Source organism: Drosophila nasuta, chromosome 2L (assembly GCF_023558535.2).
Source record: "Drosophila nasuta strain 15112-1781.00 chromosome 2L, ASM2355853v1, whole genome shotgun sequence".
NCBI lineage: Eukaryota > Metazoa > Arthropoda > Insecta > Diptera > Drosophilidae > Drosophila > Drosophila nasuta.
The window spans coordinates 22,081,876-22,099,451 of NC_083455.1; the positions used below are offsets into that span (position 1 = coordinate 22,081,876).

Here is a 17,576-nt window from a genome sequence, read left to right on the forward strand (position 1 = left end):
GCCCTTTAATGTCGCCCCTCTAATGAGTGTTGTGTGTATTTTTATTCTTGTCATCAAAGGTTAAGCTGCCACAGTGGGCACTGTACACAATTTACATATCATGCTTCACATATAAGGCGAGCGAGTCTAGTTGCAAAATAGAGAGAAAAAAAGGAGGAAGTAAAACAACACGCGTCTACATACATATGCATAAATTTTACGCACAACTGAATTGCGATGCCAAAGGCGTGTGTGTGTGTGTGAGTGTGAGTGTGAGTGACATAGTGTGAGTGAGTGCGGATGCGGCGCACGTTGTGTGGTTTTTGGATTTTAGCTGGACAGAATGGTGGCATGCAACGATTTGGGTGCGGAAATCTGCACAAAAGAGGCACTGGAACGCGTTCTGAAAACCACACCACAAAAAGGAGGGAAGGTGTGTGGGTGTGTGTGTGTGTGTGTGTGTGTGTGTGTGTGAAGCAGCGGAGCGACAGTTAAACAGACAGGCTGACAGGCGTCGCTGGGCGTGCAAAATTCTGAAATGCCGTCATTAATCTTTATTTGCGCCAACGACGAACGCGTGAATAATTTAGCTACCTAATAATAAATCATTGCAGCCTCTGCATTAGTTCACTGTCGCTCTCATATACACTCGCAGTCGCACTCGCACTCGCACTCATGTGTGCCTTGGACTCTCTTTATCTCCCAACGGAAGTGCCGAGTAACATGCTTAAATGCTTATCAAATTTAATGCGCTTTCTTACTCCCGCATCTCTCACACACTGTCTGATGAGCATTAATTAATTGCCAGGCCACAATGGAGTCAGCCTACGACAAACTCATAGTCACGAATGAATTTCTTAAAGCAATCTCTTATTGCCCAGCTTTAAGCATGCCAGAAATTTATCCAATTACTAGCACACAGGTAAAACGATTTCACTTGCAGGCTATGTGTGCATGCGTAATTTGAAAATGGATGAAATTTAATTTTCCGAAATGAACCAAAAAATTCTGACACACTTGAGCAAACATTGTGCAAAGTTTGGCAAATGAATTGGGTGAGCCCAGCAATGACATCAACTCTACTCGTACATGATATTAAGTATACGCAAAGTATGCTACAATTTTAGTACCGAGAATTGCAGACTACACACATATGTGAAGCGTACGTAATGCTCACAAAATATTGTATACATGCATACGAAATGACGTGGTTTTTAACTGTTTTTTCTTTGCGCAAACTGATTTAATTGCGATCAAAACTTTTCACACTGAACATTCAACACACAATGAAGCCACAATCAAGCGAAATTTCCATCGTGCGAAATTTGCGCACCGCATTTGATTACAGTTTGGGGGGAGAAAACTATGACCCACAATGTGCTAAATGAGTATAAAAATATACTCAAATGAAATGCGAAAAATGTGTTGGTCACAAGACAATTTTTCGGGTTGATGTATTCAACTGCATTTCAACTGCAGCTGACTGAATAGGAATTTTAATTAAACTATACAACTGCCTGACAAATTATTGCTTAAAAATTCCCCAAGCTGCTCACCAGGTGCACAAGATGTCAGCTTGCCTGGATGTCTGGATGTTTTTCTGTTTTTGGCACTTGCCGTCATGGCAAATGTGTCGGACAGAAAATGCAATAAAATATTCAAATGCACAATCAATAAACGGCACACAAATTTTGTTATACAGCAATTTGTGCTACAGAAACTTTTACTCTGTTGCACTTTTTGGTTTTACCTATAAAATTTCATCGAAGTTTCAACGGCTAATGAAAAAGTGAAAGAAATTGTATTAAAGAAATATACCATAATCTAAATTAATTAAATAAGATATGTACAATCAAATAAAGTTTTATTTTATAAGAATTTTTGAAATAGAATTGCATTTTGCTTGGCGAGAATTTGTAGTGATTTTCAATAAAATTGTCATTTCTTAGGGTGTATCATAGTCCATAATACCGTTCATGTTTATCTCGTTTTTATTTTGTATTTTGAATTGGTTATCTTGAATGCTTGCAGCTCGTTTCAGTTTCAGTTGCAGTTGCAGTTGCAGTTGCTGTTGCATTGCGGTCAATTGCAGTGTCAAACTTGCAAATATTTTCAATTAAATGCGTTTACCATTTTCCATCCTACTTCACTTCTTCTCTTTTCTCTGTCGTGTGCATTTTCAATTTTTGCTGCACTTTTGTCTCGATTTAATTGTGTATGCAGAATATGCAGAGGCGTTTATTTGTGCCGCACACACACATACATACCTACAGACACATAAACATGCAACAAAATGGGGCGTATAACAGGTGGGCATCAATTTGCACCGATCGAAGTTTAAATGCTGACATTTTTTGGGAATTTACATAACAAAAACGTAATCATTTTGTAATTCCCATAGTTGACCGTAATGCTCACACTCAGCTATGCATTTAAATTGCAAATAAATATTTGCTTATTTTGTTGCGTATTTCACCTGAAAGGAATTTCGAAGCCTTTTACAAAAAGATGGTGAAAGTTACTCGCATTTGTTGCAATTAAATGAAATTGTTGCTCGCTTAGTTTCTAATTCTTTGCATCGATTAAAATATTTGGAAGAAATGCCTACCACAAAAGGTAACAAACATTTCAAAGTGGATATCGAAAATATTTAAAATATTTTGTCCTTCTGTGTAATATTTGTTTCTTTTCAACTATTGCGTTTGTATTGCTCCAATTGATTTGAGTTTAATTTAATTATTCAAGGTATAAATATAAAAATGAAAATATTCTTTTTAAGATTTACATTTTCATTGCTTTGATTGATCCAAGTTTAATTCGGTGGCATTTAAAATGTTGCCAACAGTTGTAGAACAAACTGTGATTGAGAGCAAAGCTTTCGCATATCAATCTTGCAGCTTGTCACTTGATTCACAACTTTCTAAAGAAGTGGAAGCTGGAATTATATGTAAGTTGTGTGTTTGTTGTGTGTATGTATTGCGACGACTTCTCTCATGTACATTAGTCAGAGCCTGCTGTCAGGCTGCACTATCAATCATGGTAATCAGAGTCGTACATTGTATATTACATGAGTGGGAAATGGCAACACCTGAATCACCCACTTAATTAAATTTACTTTGCTTTCGTAGCTGTTGAGGCATGAGTCTTAAATTGCCACAGTTGATATTGTTGTTATTGCTACCTTTTGTATCACATATCAAAGCACTCTGGATTTTAATTGAACATTATTGTATTTTGCAATATGCTAAAGTTGTCCAAACAGTCTCTTCAGTGCCATCATTTCCATTGCATAATTATATTACCATTGTCATGAGGCTTATCAATTATGCTGAAGAGGTATCAGCAGTTGAAACAAGGTAGAGACAAGGGCAGCGGGGGGGAATGAGTTTCTATTGTCAAATAATATGCATAAATGCTATTAAATTATTTCTGGTAAATGGTTATTTGTATATTCGATATTTAATGAAGTGTATTTGGAAACATTACAAGAGTCTCTCATATTCCTCTAACCAATCGAGACACATGAAGTGGAGGGGGCGGGAGAGGAGTGAGAGGAGTGATTTCTGTGTGTGGTCAATTTATGCTCTGGAGTGTTGTGAATGTTTCTAATTGCACAGTTCGGTTTGTTTGGTCAAGGACGAGACCATTAACAATATAATTTGTGAGAGGAAATTTAATAAGGTTGATATCAAATATGGATTTTTGTGGTCTGCTGTGTGCGGTGACTAAAATTAATGAACAATATACCATAGTTGAGCAAAATATGGCGAATAGTTTCATTTTCAAAACTAGTGATAAATTTAATAATGAAAATTTATGAATATAAAATCAAATAGAATTGATAATTTAATACACTGCATTTGGCTAATAATTAATCGCAATATTCCACTTTAATATTCAGCTGTGTACAAGTTTATTGTAAGAATAATTGAGAGCAATCAATCAATTCGGTCAAGACAATAGAGAGAAGAAGTCTATACACAAATGTGTAAAATATAATTTAATATTCTGGCCTTTTAGTGAAGTAGTGCAGAGGAGTCTATAAATTATAGAAATCTGATTTTATTACCTGGGTGCATTCGGTTTGTTGCTGTCATATGTATAATTTATGCAGGATATTTGGACAAATAATTGTAAATCAACAATTATAATCAAATATTTATTGATTTGGCTAATGGCATACGCTACTGACAATGCGCCAGCTGCGGCAATAACAACAACAACAACAACAACACTAAAAGCTGGCAACTAATTATGTAATGCAATTGCACCACCACGCACCACACACACACACGAACACACACACACACATAGACAGATGAACGTGCACCACAAAACATGGCGGCTTCAAAAATTGCAGCTGTAGCCAGCAGCGCATAATTAAATTATAAACCTTTTGTTTTTTGCTCTGCTCTTGTCAGCTGGCCTAGAGAAGGAGAGGGGGGTAGACAGAGAGAGGTGAAGGGGTAGCCACATAAGCGCTGCTAAGCTGAAAAATATTTAATTAAATATTAAACTATAATTTTGTTATAAAACGCATAAAGTTTCAAGTTGCCAGAGCTGTTGAAGCAGCGGAGCTCACAAAAATTGTTAATGACATTTAACCATGGAAGTGGCGCAGGGAAAGCGGGTCGTGGGCAAGGGCAAGGGGCGTGGCATTGTCAAAACTTTTTCACTAGCTGCATAAAACTTTACGTGGCTTAGCTTGTCTATATGTACAACGTATGTGTGTGTGTGTGTGTGTATGTGTATGTTGTAAAATGCACAAAAGCATAATTAAATACATAATGAACAAGGCAACAATATGAACACACACACATACACACACACACAGGCAGACCGCGCTCATATCTCACAATTTTGTAGCGTAGTGTAAAAGGCTTTATAAAATTTGTCGAGCTTTTTATTTGTGTATAGCTCATTATAACTCGCAACAACAACAACAACTGCTTTTTCATGCATTTCGTTTTAAATTAGTTGCATGAAATTGTGCATAGAGTGACTTCTTTTTTCTTTTTGCTGTTTGTTGTTTAAATGAAACTGCGTAAAAAATGAACTTTCATTTCAAATGAAAATGATTAAAACTTATTAGTTGGAATTGCTTTACGTAAAACTTGCTTGGTTGCATCAGCAACGTTAATTAGATTGACTGAAATGTGATATAAAAACATGTGTGGAGTTAAAAGTTCAACGCAAATGACATGTATGTTATGTGAGACACTTTGACAAACCCTTTTTAAAAGCAAAAGCTTTGATCTAGCACGCGATTTAATTAACTAAGAGTTGTGTCAAACAAGAAATACTTCGACAGTTAAATAAGAAAAAAATCTCTTATTCACTAGTAATTTAACAATTAACAATTTCCTTATTAAATGTAGATTTGAGTAGCTAATTGCATATTCATATTATAATTTGCTTTTAATTTAAAAACCTTTGCCATAAAGTGTAATTTGATGTGAAATTCTCACTAAATTAACACTTTAATGTGAGTGCACTTGGAAATATAATATGTTATATACAAATAGAAGACTGTCTTTGTGCTTTTGTGTGTGAGTTGAGAGCGTGTTTTATTGTCTTGCATGTGGAAAGTAGAGCTCAATTGGACAAACGGACAGTCTGAAGTTGTTAGCACACATGTTTACAATAAACCAAGGCAGTCAACTTGAGAGCCAGCAAACCAAATGGCAGCTGTGCAGCCTCGACATGACGTACACCCACACATACACATATAGAAAGCAAAGACAATGCGCGTCAAATAGCACACATAGAAGACCCACACAGACACACACAATACATTCTGGTTGTATGGTTGGAACCGCATGAGGAAAGTCAGTCACTTAGTCACTTAGTCAAACGGCCGCTCGTTTCAATTTGTCAGTCATCAGCAGTGCCAAGTGCACTGTGTGTGTGTGTGAATGTGTGTGTGTGTGTGTGTGTGCTATTTGTATTGTGTGCATGTCAAAGTCGTCGTGTTAACATTAATTAAATCTATAGTCTCGCTTGGCATTTACTATTGTCCTTGCCTCTACTCTGCCTTGACTCTCTCTCTACCCTAGACTCTTACTCGTCTCTCTCTCCCTCTCTCTTCCTCTCAGTTATATATTGGTTTTGATTCGAATTTTTCAGTCTTGCACTCTGCATGCTGCCATTGAGCATACTTCGACAGGCATTTGTCAAACTAATTAAACTTGAACATATGCTCACTGCGTAAATATTTGTTTCGATTGAAATTTAACAAGCGCCCAAATGTATGCAATAGAAAATTTAATAACTTCCAGTGTGTCGAATAGTTATGTACTTATTAAACCAGACAGAAATGTGGAACAACAATAACAAGTTAGTTTTGAAGCTAATGCATCAATTATTAAGTGTTGAAAGAAAGAGCATTTATTAACTGTTATAAGAAACAAGACGTTATTATGTTATTCTAGTTTTATATATCCGCTACCAGGGTAGAAGGGTATAATGACTTTGTGCCGTCAGAAATACTTGTGAATGGCTCATTACACCTTAAGCAATCGGGATCTTAATTGTTTTCACCTTGATGGTATGTTTTGAATGTAGTACTTTATCGATATACCAGTATAACATTCGGTATAGTTTTAATATTTTTGTGATATTCGGCACTGTTTAGCTTCACAGTTGTGCAAACTCTGCTGTTGTTTTTTTTTTACCTGTTTACCTAAGAATATAATTTAATAATAATGAACTACAAAAATACCGGAACTCTCTCCATTTTTTATCTGAAACTTAAAGGCGTAAACTGGCCTCTTTTATTCTCAACGTTGGTATGTGTTTTGCATATCTCTGGTTTTTAATTTGTATTTTAATTCTTTGATCCAATTTCTGCCCACGCAGCACAAATGAGTATCATAAGGCGAAATCGCACCTTTGATCTATGTCTCAGGTTTTTGTTTTTTTCTTTGGGTTTCTGTGTGCTGCGCAACACGAATCTCATGCACTTGGCCCGGCTTTGACTTTGCGTGTAGCTCTCAGCCAGTCTGGTAAATAAATACTTAATTAAAATGTGTGGGCGCTCAAAAGTATGCTATGCCCCTGAAGGCAACAGGCAACAGAATCTGAGGCAGCGATTGCGCGCTGCGCCGCACAAAAGGCATTTGTTTAATTATTTAAATTTAATTTCATGTCATATCAAATTAGTGCCACTCGTTTTCATCCCAAGCACGTGAAACATGTGAAACTGTGACACGTGTGTGTTTTGAACTCTTTTTTTCCATTATGTGCCCCTTAGCTTGCCTTGGCTTGTTGTCGCTGGCGTAAATAAATGTCATAATGTTTATACATTTCCTCCACATTCACCATCTCATTCTCATTCACATTCCACATTATTATAATTATTATTGTGCATAATTCGTCGGCTGCCTGTTAATGTTAATGACATCGTGACAGAGTGGACAAGGTGGAGTGTGAGGCAGAGGTCAGGTCAGGCTAAATGCGTGACTGAAGTGTGTGCATAAAGGTGTGTAATAGACGTGTGCATGCCAGGCTTCAATTGCACTCACACACACACACACATACACACACACAAATACACACACTCACTTGTGCAGCCTCTCATAACACACTCGCTAAACTCACGTAGACGTTGCATAATTGAATTAGCCAAACAACGCAGCCGGCGGCCATGCAACAAAATGCCTCAAACAAAGGCTAATAATGCAATGTGAATGGCAGGCCAAAAGGAATGCGAAGGGTGCAGGGCAATTGTGTATATGAGGGTGTATGAAATTGTGTATGCAATAGTCATGGGAAATGCCTCCTGCCACATTGGGGAAATGAACAATAAGTACGTATAGTTTAGCTCCTTCTCTTTCAATCCCCTCGCTCTTTCTCTCTCTCTCTCTCTCTGATTCTCACTGTGTTTGCACAATGCGAGACTTCAGTTGAAAATTCCTGGGGGAAAACGTGTAAACAGTGTGTAATTGGTGTAAGATTACACACCGTTCATGGCTAGCTAACTAAGCTTTGCAAGACTGTTTTTTCTACACATATTGAAGCCACAATGTAAAGGCATAGCCTTTAAATTTTAAACAACAACAACTAACTAAAAAAGTATAAAACAGTTTTTCAACACATTTGTATTAACAATTCTTTAACATTTTCAACTATACCCATATTTATAACCATAAATAAGTAGAGCTTAACAATTTGTATCTGAATTTATAAAAATCTACTCGCCAATATGTTTTTTATACCCGCTACCCATAGGGTAGAAGGGTATTATAACCTTGTGCTCCTGTATGGAACAGGCAAAAGGAGGCATCTCCGACCCTATAAACTATATTTATTCTTGATCAACACCCAAGGCAATTTAGTCTAATTCGTCTGTGTGTATGAACACCTAGATCTTAGAGACTATAAGAGATATAGACAACAAGAATAATAATACTACGCATCTTAGTTGCTTTGGCTAATAATATGTTTTATTTTGTACTCTATGGTATATTTTTAATGTAGTACTATATAAATACATATATAAAATTTAGCCTTAGACATATTTTTGTGGTATATTGATTTGATATATTTTAAAATTAATACCGCACTGTTTTGCTTTTATTCCAAATTGGATGACAGGTATCTCACAGTCGAGCACACTTCACTGTACTTTTCTTACTTGTTTTATGCTACTTTAAGCTTTTGCCACCGTTTTTCAATTTTGCATGTAATCGAAATTAATTAAATGATTTATTCAATGCATTTGTCAAATTTGCAAAATATTATGTTTAGGTAAACATGGACACAACATAAACCAAAGCACACACATATAGATAAATCACACACACACACACACACACACACATACACGCACACTTACTTCGGCAATGGGCAATTAAAAATATGTGATTTAGTTTTATGACCATGTTGAGCTTACAATGCCATCAATTTTCATATGCCCCCCTCAAAATTAATTGCCACTGACTTTTTAATTAACTTAAACTAAAAAGAGCGCCTAAAAACCAAACAGTGACTAATTTGTATCCCTAGTCTCCCTCCCACTGTTCAATTTGCCATAACACTTCTCATATTTTACCGCCTCTTATGGCCATAGGAATTAATTTGCCACGCGCATGTTTTGTATTAATAGCTCATAAATAAATTTTCCAAAAAAAAATGTCGAAAGACACGGCGGGCGGAAGGGGAAGGGGAAAGCAAAACGTATTGCTCTATTTGTTCGTTTTGCATTTGGGTAAAAATTTAAGCATGCCGCTTGGCAACAAAAACACAATGGCAATTTTTGCTCGCCACATGAGCTAAGCGCAAAATCAAAACAAAACACGAAAACAAAAAAAAAACAACAACAATATAGGAAATAATCAAAATATGCGAAACTTTCTCAGCTGCCTTAAATCAGTTTAACCAGTTTTTACTCAATTTTACCCAATTTCCATCCTCTATTCAATTTATTTTGGATATGATGAACACTGCGTATACTTGATGGAGTTTAAACTAACCGAAATTATACTGTATTATTTAGTGAACTGAAAATGTATTCTTAGGGTATCATTTAGTTGTTCTCCTCTACACTTTTCGTTTTGTTTTTCGCGTAGTTTTGCTGATGTCATGGCGAGCGCTCAAGTTTTACTATTATTGCTCTGGCCGTTGTTATTATTGTTGTTGGCTTTTATTGCTCGCTAAAGCCAAAGCCAAAGAGCTGTGCTGTCATTTATCGATTTTATAGCAGCCACACCTTTAGTGCACCCCCATCCCCAACTCTACCTCTTTTCACTTTTCCCCCATTTCCATTTCACACTCTCCCCCACATTCGATGGACGCATCCATCACTTTATTGCCAAGCGATATCTCTATATACATAAATGGAGGCCTCTGTTTGATTTGTACGCATTAAACTGTAATCTGGTCAAGGTTTTTATCGAATCGCGATTATTTGTGGGAAGCATCTTGTTTTGTTTATCATCATCTCATGTGGCTTTACTTAACGCTATGTACGTACGCCTTTCAATTTGCCCATCGCAAAATATATATTTTCCATTAATGCGCAAAAAATATTTTGATTGATTTTTTTGTGTTTTTCTTTTATCTGCCTCCGTTGTTGTTGTTGTTGGTGGTGGCTTCATGACTCAGCCTGCGGAATGCAAGATCAAAAGATGTGTAAAGGCGGCCTGCCAAATGGATCTGTGCTATGGCATTGTAAGTAATTCGCATGGGGATATATGATTTTCGTATAAATACACAAAATGATTATGGTATGACTTCGGGGAAATCTCTGTCTGAATGCAGTCAAAATGCAGTTGAGTTGCCGGAAGTTAAAAGTGTGCACACAGTATTTACATACAAAGTAAATATAGTCCACTGTTTGCAGTCATTTCATTTTTTAAATTTAAATTTGTTTAGAAACAAATAGAAAAATTATACTGAGTGCTTAAAGAATTAATAGTTTTCTGACTTATAGAAAAGTAAGAAAACTACATGCTAGATACATTCTCAAATGTTTTGTTTCGTCTTCGATCCAATTAACTTTTCGCATGCTTTGCCTCGCATCATAAATCATTCAGTTTCTTTAGGAATTTGCTAAATTTAAACCCTTCCCAAGAGTCTGTTGAAAAATAAAACACAATTCAATTAGTTTTTCGGTTTTGTTTTTTTTTTAGTTCTTGTTTGGTTTTCGTTTTGTAACCTACTCCAAAGTATCGTACGGAATCGATCCAAAATTCATATGCAGATTTATTCACATTTAAAAAAATAAATTCAATACATTTACAAGAATATATATGTATGTATATAAATATAGATATTGTTGTATGAGTGTGTCAGTGTGTGTTTGTATTATATGCACTTGAATTGTTAGACAAATATGCAGAAATGCGAAAATATACAATTTTATACTTATGTATAACAGATACAGAAGTGTGTGTGTGATGAGTGTGTCTGTGTGTGTGTGTATAAATTGTTTATAAATAAACAAATAGTTCGTATCGAGTTTGGTTTGTTTCGGTCTTTGGTCTAAGTAACATGAATAAAAAATACAATTATCAACAGCGTTTTTCAAAGTGGTCGACGACTTTTTTTTCATTATACAGAAACATAACATTCATAATAAATATATTTCCATTTTTTGTTTTTGTCATATATATATAGTAATATTATCGTATAGTAATAGTTAGATATATATCAACAATTTTTGTATAAGGTAGCAAGTTTTTAAGAGTTAACGTACACATAAGTATATCATACCATATATATATATATATATTTATATCGTAAACATAATCATACAGGTTTTTTGTTTCTTCATTCGTAATTTTAATAGTTAAGAGTTTCATATGTATATATAATAAGTATATAATAACAACAACAATTAGGGCATTCGACATGGCACATAGTACAGTTCAGATTCAGTTACAGATCAATAATCGTACATCTAAGGTATATATCTAAAAATCTCTATGATCCAACTCCAATTGTTGGATCTACAAAAATCGGTTTCGGAAATTACATTTCCACAAATTGTGTGTGTGTTTGTGTGTGTGTGTGTTTGTGCACAACAAAAATACTCAGTATTATTGCTTTAAGGCTGTGTGTGTGTGTGTGTGTGTGCCAAGCCCTTCTTCTCAGCCCTCTCAGCTCTACAGTTCCATAGATGTATAGGCATCAAAAGTGGACCACTTGGACATACTAAAATGTTTGTTAACCATAAAGCAGTCGTCGAAATGGGAAATGGGAATCTCCCTCAATGGACTGCATTTCGACTGCAAAAACAACAAATCAAAATCAAATAATCAAACAATCAATCCTCCTGCTCAATCCTTTTTGTTGAGAAAGTGGAGAACGTAGTGGAGCACGAGATCGTAGCAGTACTTGTACTCGGTCATATTCTCGACGAGCTGTGGACGGTGTCGCCGGACGGTCTTGACCGCCTGAAAGACATCGACTTCGCCGTGCTGTATGACCTGCTCGATGCACGCATTTGCCGCACAATAAACGCCGGCACGACTGCGACCATCGGGCGAGACAACACAGACGGGTCCATAGTCGACCTTGTTGCGCCAGATCTCGACCATATTCATTAGATACACCAGCGAATTGGTTGAGCTTGGCACCTTATGCCCCATCGGCCAGCATGTCAGCTGAAAGAGCTGCACCGTTCGTGTCGGCGCCTTGACGCCCGCCATCATTTCCGTTAGCGAGACGATCTTCTTATTGATCTTGAATTCCCATTGCTTGATGTTCGTATAGCTCTTGGACATCACATAGTGTACACTAAACACGGGTCCATATTTCTCCATTTTCGACTTGTTCGGCCAGAACGATGGATACTGCTGTGACTGCGATGGGGGCTGACACAGCACGACAACGGCGGAGCATTCGTGATCATAGACCAGGGACCAGAATTCACCGAGCGTATGCTTCATGGGCCACTCGGTGACGATGTATTCGCGTGGCTTCGTATAGCCATCGACAAACACCGAATTGATGTAGTCGGTGAAGGCGTTGCCCTGGAAACTGGTCAGATACGGTCGGAAATTGTCGGGCGGCACGCAGAGGACATCGCGATTCTTTTCGCGATTATCGGCTCGATGTCCGCCCGCACAATCGCCGATGGTGAAACGCGGCGTCTGCTTGCAGATCTGATCGTATTCGGCTTGGTATTCGTTCATCTTGGTGCCCGAATTGCGACGCGCCTTCGCCTTGAGGCGATCGGAGAGCTCGGAGACGGGAAACCAGGTCTTGCCGCATATGATATGCTCCTCGAGCGTGTCGTAAATGAACTTGTATTGTTCCACATTCTCGACGAGTCCTTTGCGCGATTGCCGCAACTTCTTGAGGTAGCCGAAAACGTTGAAGGATTCCTCCTCCTCGGCCAACTCCAAGTTGGCATCGATGGACATATAGACACCGGAACGACCGCCACCATCACTGCAATGCACTAGGATCGGGCCACGCATATCCACATCGTCCTCGTCCTTGATTATGTTGCCCACAACCAAACGGACGCGACGCCGAAACTCGAGCAGGGCATTCGAAAAGGGACACGAATGAGAATACCATTCGGTGTAGTGAAATTGCAGGATCAAACGCTCATCGGTCACTTCGCCCTGTTCGCCCTTCTTGTACAGCCGAAAGGTGCGTATGTGAAAGTTGGCCAACTGCTCTTCGCGCACAATATTGATGTGTATGTCGCCATAGGTCTCATGCACCTCCATGTTGGGTGGCCAATACTGCACACACATCACTTTGGCGAAATCAAAGGTCTTCGTTAGCATCACAATGGCACTGATGTTCTCCTGCCACACCATGCGCCAATAGGCGTTGACAGTCTCCTCGACGGGACCTTGGGTCACAATGTATGCATTGGGTTTGAGCAGACTGTCCACGTAGGAGGCATTCACATAGTCGGAGTCGGCGACACCCGTTAGCTTCTGTAGGACAACACGATTGTAATCATATGGAATGCACTTGGGATTCTGATTCTTCTCCTGATTGTTCTTCTTCATCGCATGCCGACAAGTGTTTGTCTCCACCTTGGCGGCCGTTTGAAACTCCAGTTTGTAGAGCACCGGGAATTTGCGTCGCAGATCGCATAGCTTGAGAAAATGCCGCACATCGATGGGTCCATTGGGTATGGTCTTCGAGAGGGAATTGTTCTCGTCCCTCGCCTCGAGTTTGATCCGTTCGAAGGAGAGCAGACCGCTGTTGAGCATGCTCAGCTTGATGGTGTTCGGTATGGAGACGATGGCGCGACTTTTGCGCTGTTGTCGCTCCACGTCATCGTAGCGTGCAGATGACCTCGACCTGTGTTTGTTGCCCTGCTTTGTGGCACCACCAACGCCACCGCCACCGCCACCGCCACTCGCACTGCCATTGCCAGCTGTTGTTGTGGCTGCTGTCATGTTGTTGCTGTTGCCGTTCTCTGCCTCTGCCTCTGCCTCTGGCGTCGTCGCTGCTGCTGCTGCTGCCGCTGCCGCCGACTCAGTCGACGCTGCTGCTGCCGCAAGTTGCTGCTGTGTTGTCATCATCAATCACAGGGGGGGAGTGAGGGTGTGTGTGTGTGTGTGTTTGTGCGAAAGTGTGCGTGAGGTGTGCGTTGTTTCGTGCGTTGCGTATATATGTATATAGTATAGTAGGAGGAGGAAGTAACCGATTAGTATTTGTTCACTTGGCTCAGCATTTTGCTCTGGGATTAGTATTTTTCTTTTTTTTGCATTGCATATGGTTTTGTGCTGTTTGTTGTTATTGTTGCTTGTTGTTGTTGCTTTGCTTTCTGTTATTCTTGTTAGTAATTTAATTCTGTGTATTTTGTTCACCTTTTGTATGCGACGCGCTAAACGGAATTCGTTATAAATATATAATGCACACGAACTTTTCTGTTTTTGTCTTGGCTAATTTTCATGTGTCGTGTATATTTTCTTTTTTTTTCCTCTATTTTGTTGGTCGATTCGCTATGTGTTTTGTTGTTGTTGTTGTTGTTCGGATTCTCTATTTGCTGTATGCCTTTCGTGTATCGCTTTTCTTCACTTCACTACACGACTGCTGGCTGACTGGCGTGTGTTTTCCTTTTGTCTCTACCATTTGCAGCTGGCTGCCTCGTTGGGGCGAATTTCGATTGCGACTGTCCGAACATTGGGCGATGTTTTGCGCTTTCACCTCTACACACAGAACCGACCAACACCGAGAGCGAGAGAACTGGAGATTTGAGAGAGACACCAAGAGCGAGAGCACAGTGCCTGGCAACATTTTCACCATGGCCCATGTGACTGGCGCTTCGTGGGTGCGTGACGGGTATTTTTAGCGATGCGGGTGGAACGGAATGTTAACACTAAACAGTGGCATGAAATGCATTTGAAAAGAGTGCAATATGAACAACCACGTCGGATATTATATAATGAAGCAATATTTCAATTTATTGCACTTGTTCAAGTCAGTGTAAATGACAATACGCAAAGAAGAAATCTTTTTAAAAATTCTTACAAAATTTTGTAAAAAATTTGAATACAATTCAAAACATCATAACTTTAACTAATTTAAAAATAATTTTTATAATTTATGTTTATTTTAAACTCTGCTTTCATAATTCAAATAATATTTGCTCTACCTACTTAAATTTCATGATTTATTTTAGAAACCAATAAATCACCTGTCACTTTTCACATGTCGTATACGTTATTTGCGCTCAGTGTAATATAGCAATTAGCATTTTAGCATCTATTGTTTTTTACTTTTGTTTTAATAATAATATATATTTGAGAAAAATTTTGAAAATTATGTTTATATATTTTTTTTGGGGTTTATCCATTTGAGCTTTCTCATATTTTCGTCTATATTTGTAGCACAGCGTATTGTATAAGAACTATATGTTAGCTTTGTTTATAATTTTTAAATATACATATGGGGGTATTTATCATTTAATTTATTAGCTTGCTTTTCATCATAAATTTTTTCGCACACTGTGCAATTCACCTTATAGTATGAATGAAAATTTCGATTTTCCCATTGCACGCTCATTTTCGTTACAGCGAAAATTTCCATTTACCACATGATTTCGCCTTAAACCAACTCTCCTAAATATTTCTCGCTCTCGCTCTCGTTCTCTTTTGCTCACAGCATTTCTTCTCTTGGCGCCTGCGCAATGCGTGATTTTCACTTTTCATTACGTATTTTGTTTTCGCCTATTGTTTTGGGCTGTGTAATTGAAAATTCCGTTATTTAAATGAGGAAGTGACGTTGATTTTGTTGATTTACTTATTTATCGTTGTCCATATTTTGTTGTTATTTTTGATGTTTGGCATTTTAATTTCCATATTTAATTGGCATAAACAAAAAATGAAATTATGATTTATATGACAAGAGTTTGATATTGACCGAATGATTGTGCAGTAAATTTGTACATTTCCTGTTATGGCTAGCTGCTGTATTAATGTGTTTTGTTTGCATAGTATTTGTTTTGTTCTTGTGGGTTTTCTCACATTTTCACATTTTCACATTTACACACATTTCATTTCCGTGTGCACCTCCTCTAAAATAGCATTTGGCAAGAGCCCATCGCCAAAGAGGAAGCGCGACGCGACCCCTCGAGGCATGCCATGAACAATAAACAACAACTAGAACAACAACAGCTAGAACAACAACAACAACAATAGTATTCGACATGTGTTGCGATCGTAATGATGTTTGATCATTTATTTGATAATCATTATGATGCTGCTGCTGTTGCTGCTAAAGTGGTTGGCGGCTGTTGGCTTTGGCTTTGGCTGGCGCTCTCGAGGTAATTTCGAATTTCGAAATAATTACACGAACGTATGTCAAAGAATTCTTAAATGTAAACAAATGTTTTGTCTATATGCACAGTGGGTCGCATTCGACACACATTGCGCGAATGACTCACGAGCAACGATTCTTTTTTCTAACTTAAATATTTATAAAAATGCTATTGTTTACCTATTTCTTATGTGCAATCTTAATGCAATTTGGCTCAATTATAAAATGATTGAAATTCATTGCGGGTTTTTTTATTATAGACAATAAAGGTTGAATATTGTTTTAAAAAATAAATTGCGGCATTAAAATGTTGTTCCAAAAGTATTGTTCTGAATTTAATTAAGTAAATAATGAATGGAAATTTAGTTCAATGAGAGTATTATTGAAATTTATTGTCTCTTTTGATCTAAGACTTTTTGTTTTGCATAGTTAATCTTAAATACTATGTTATTTTTGAAAACAAAGAATTATAAAAATAGAATTCAACAGTATTGCTATAGTATATGTATTATATACATATACATATATTAGTTGCTTTACCGACAGTAATGTCAATTTATTTTTGAGAATTCGTTTAAAGTAAATACTTATTAATACACAAAGTAGTGGACTATGTTCAACTTGTTTGAGTAGTCCACTTTAATTGCCAAAAGATCAACATCATTTGCATTTTTATTAAATTTAAAATGTAAAACAAATATAACAAGTATTGTCAATGTTAAGCAGAGTAAATATCTCGACTTTTTAATAATGTGTAAAGGCATTATATTAGTGAGTCTGTGTAATATGCTCTAAAGAGCCATTCAAAGATGCTTTGATATTTTGTAAGTAGGCTATTTAATCAATATTAAGTACTTAGTAGAAAATCCACCATCATATTGGTCACCTAGCAACCCAAAATGGTCTGCCAAAATGCTGGACTGGGTGTGGCAGTTAATTTAAGATATTTGCGTACCTTCCAGCCAGACGATAATCTGGCGTAAAGCCGCGTGGCTCTTGTAAATTGCTGTACCCACCTAATTTGAGAGAGCTGTTGACCCATTAGAGGCACACAAAGTGCCTCCATGGCGATGGCGCTGGCTGAAATGGCGCCGGGCACGCAGCTCAAGCACTTAAATATGGCCCGGACTCTGAAAACTACCCATCATACAAAACGGCTACTCACACACACTTAGACTGAGATACACACCCCAACGTACACACACACACACACATTTATGGCTAAGCCAACAAAGCGTTGACTGTGGTTGACGGCAGGTTGCAGAGAGAGAGAGAACTTGTGAGGCGAACAACTACGCATCTCACACCACGCGAAATTTAAGCTTGAACTAAGCTAAGGTCGGATAACCGTTCGACTAATT

General features: G+C 37.8%; 2 protein-coding genes across 6 annotated transcripts in view; both read right to left on the bottom strand.

Annotated features, from left to right (window-relative positions):
* The window catches only part of LOC132788337 (uncharacterized), a 158,132-nt gene that overhangs the window by 16,704 nt on the left and 123,852 nt on the right, over positions 1–17,576 (bottom strand). The window lies entirely within an intron of this gene.
* Positions 10,666–14,570, bottom strand: LOC132788485 (receptor-type tyrosine-protein phosphatase kappa). Of its 3 annotated transcripts, none has more exons than XM_060796122.1 (2): positions 14,265–14,570; positions 10,666–13,958 (listed from the first exon to the last, which is right to left on the bottom strand). In XM_060796122.1, exon 2 carries the CDS (start codon positions 13,848–13,850, stop codon positions 11,760–11,762), a length of 2,091 nt encoding a protein of 696 aa, XP_060652105.1. In that variant the 5' UTR covers positions 13,851–13,958; positions 14,265–14,570; the 3' UTR covers positions 10,666–11,759. The 3 variants fall into 3 exon arrangements, with proteins under 3 accessions (XP_060652105.1, XP_060652030.1, XP_060651947.1); XM_060796047.1 differs by having other exon boundaries at positions 10,666–13,961; XM_060795964.1 differs by having other exon boundaries at positions 10,666–14,570.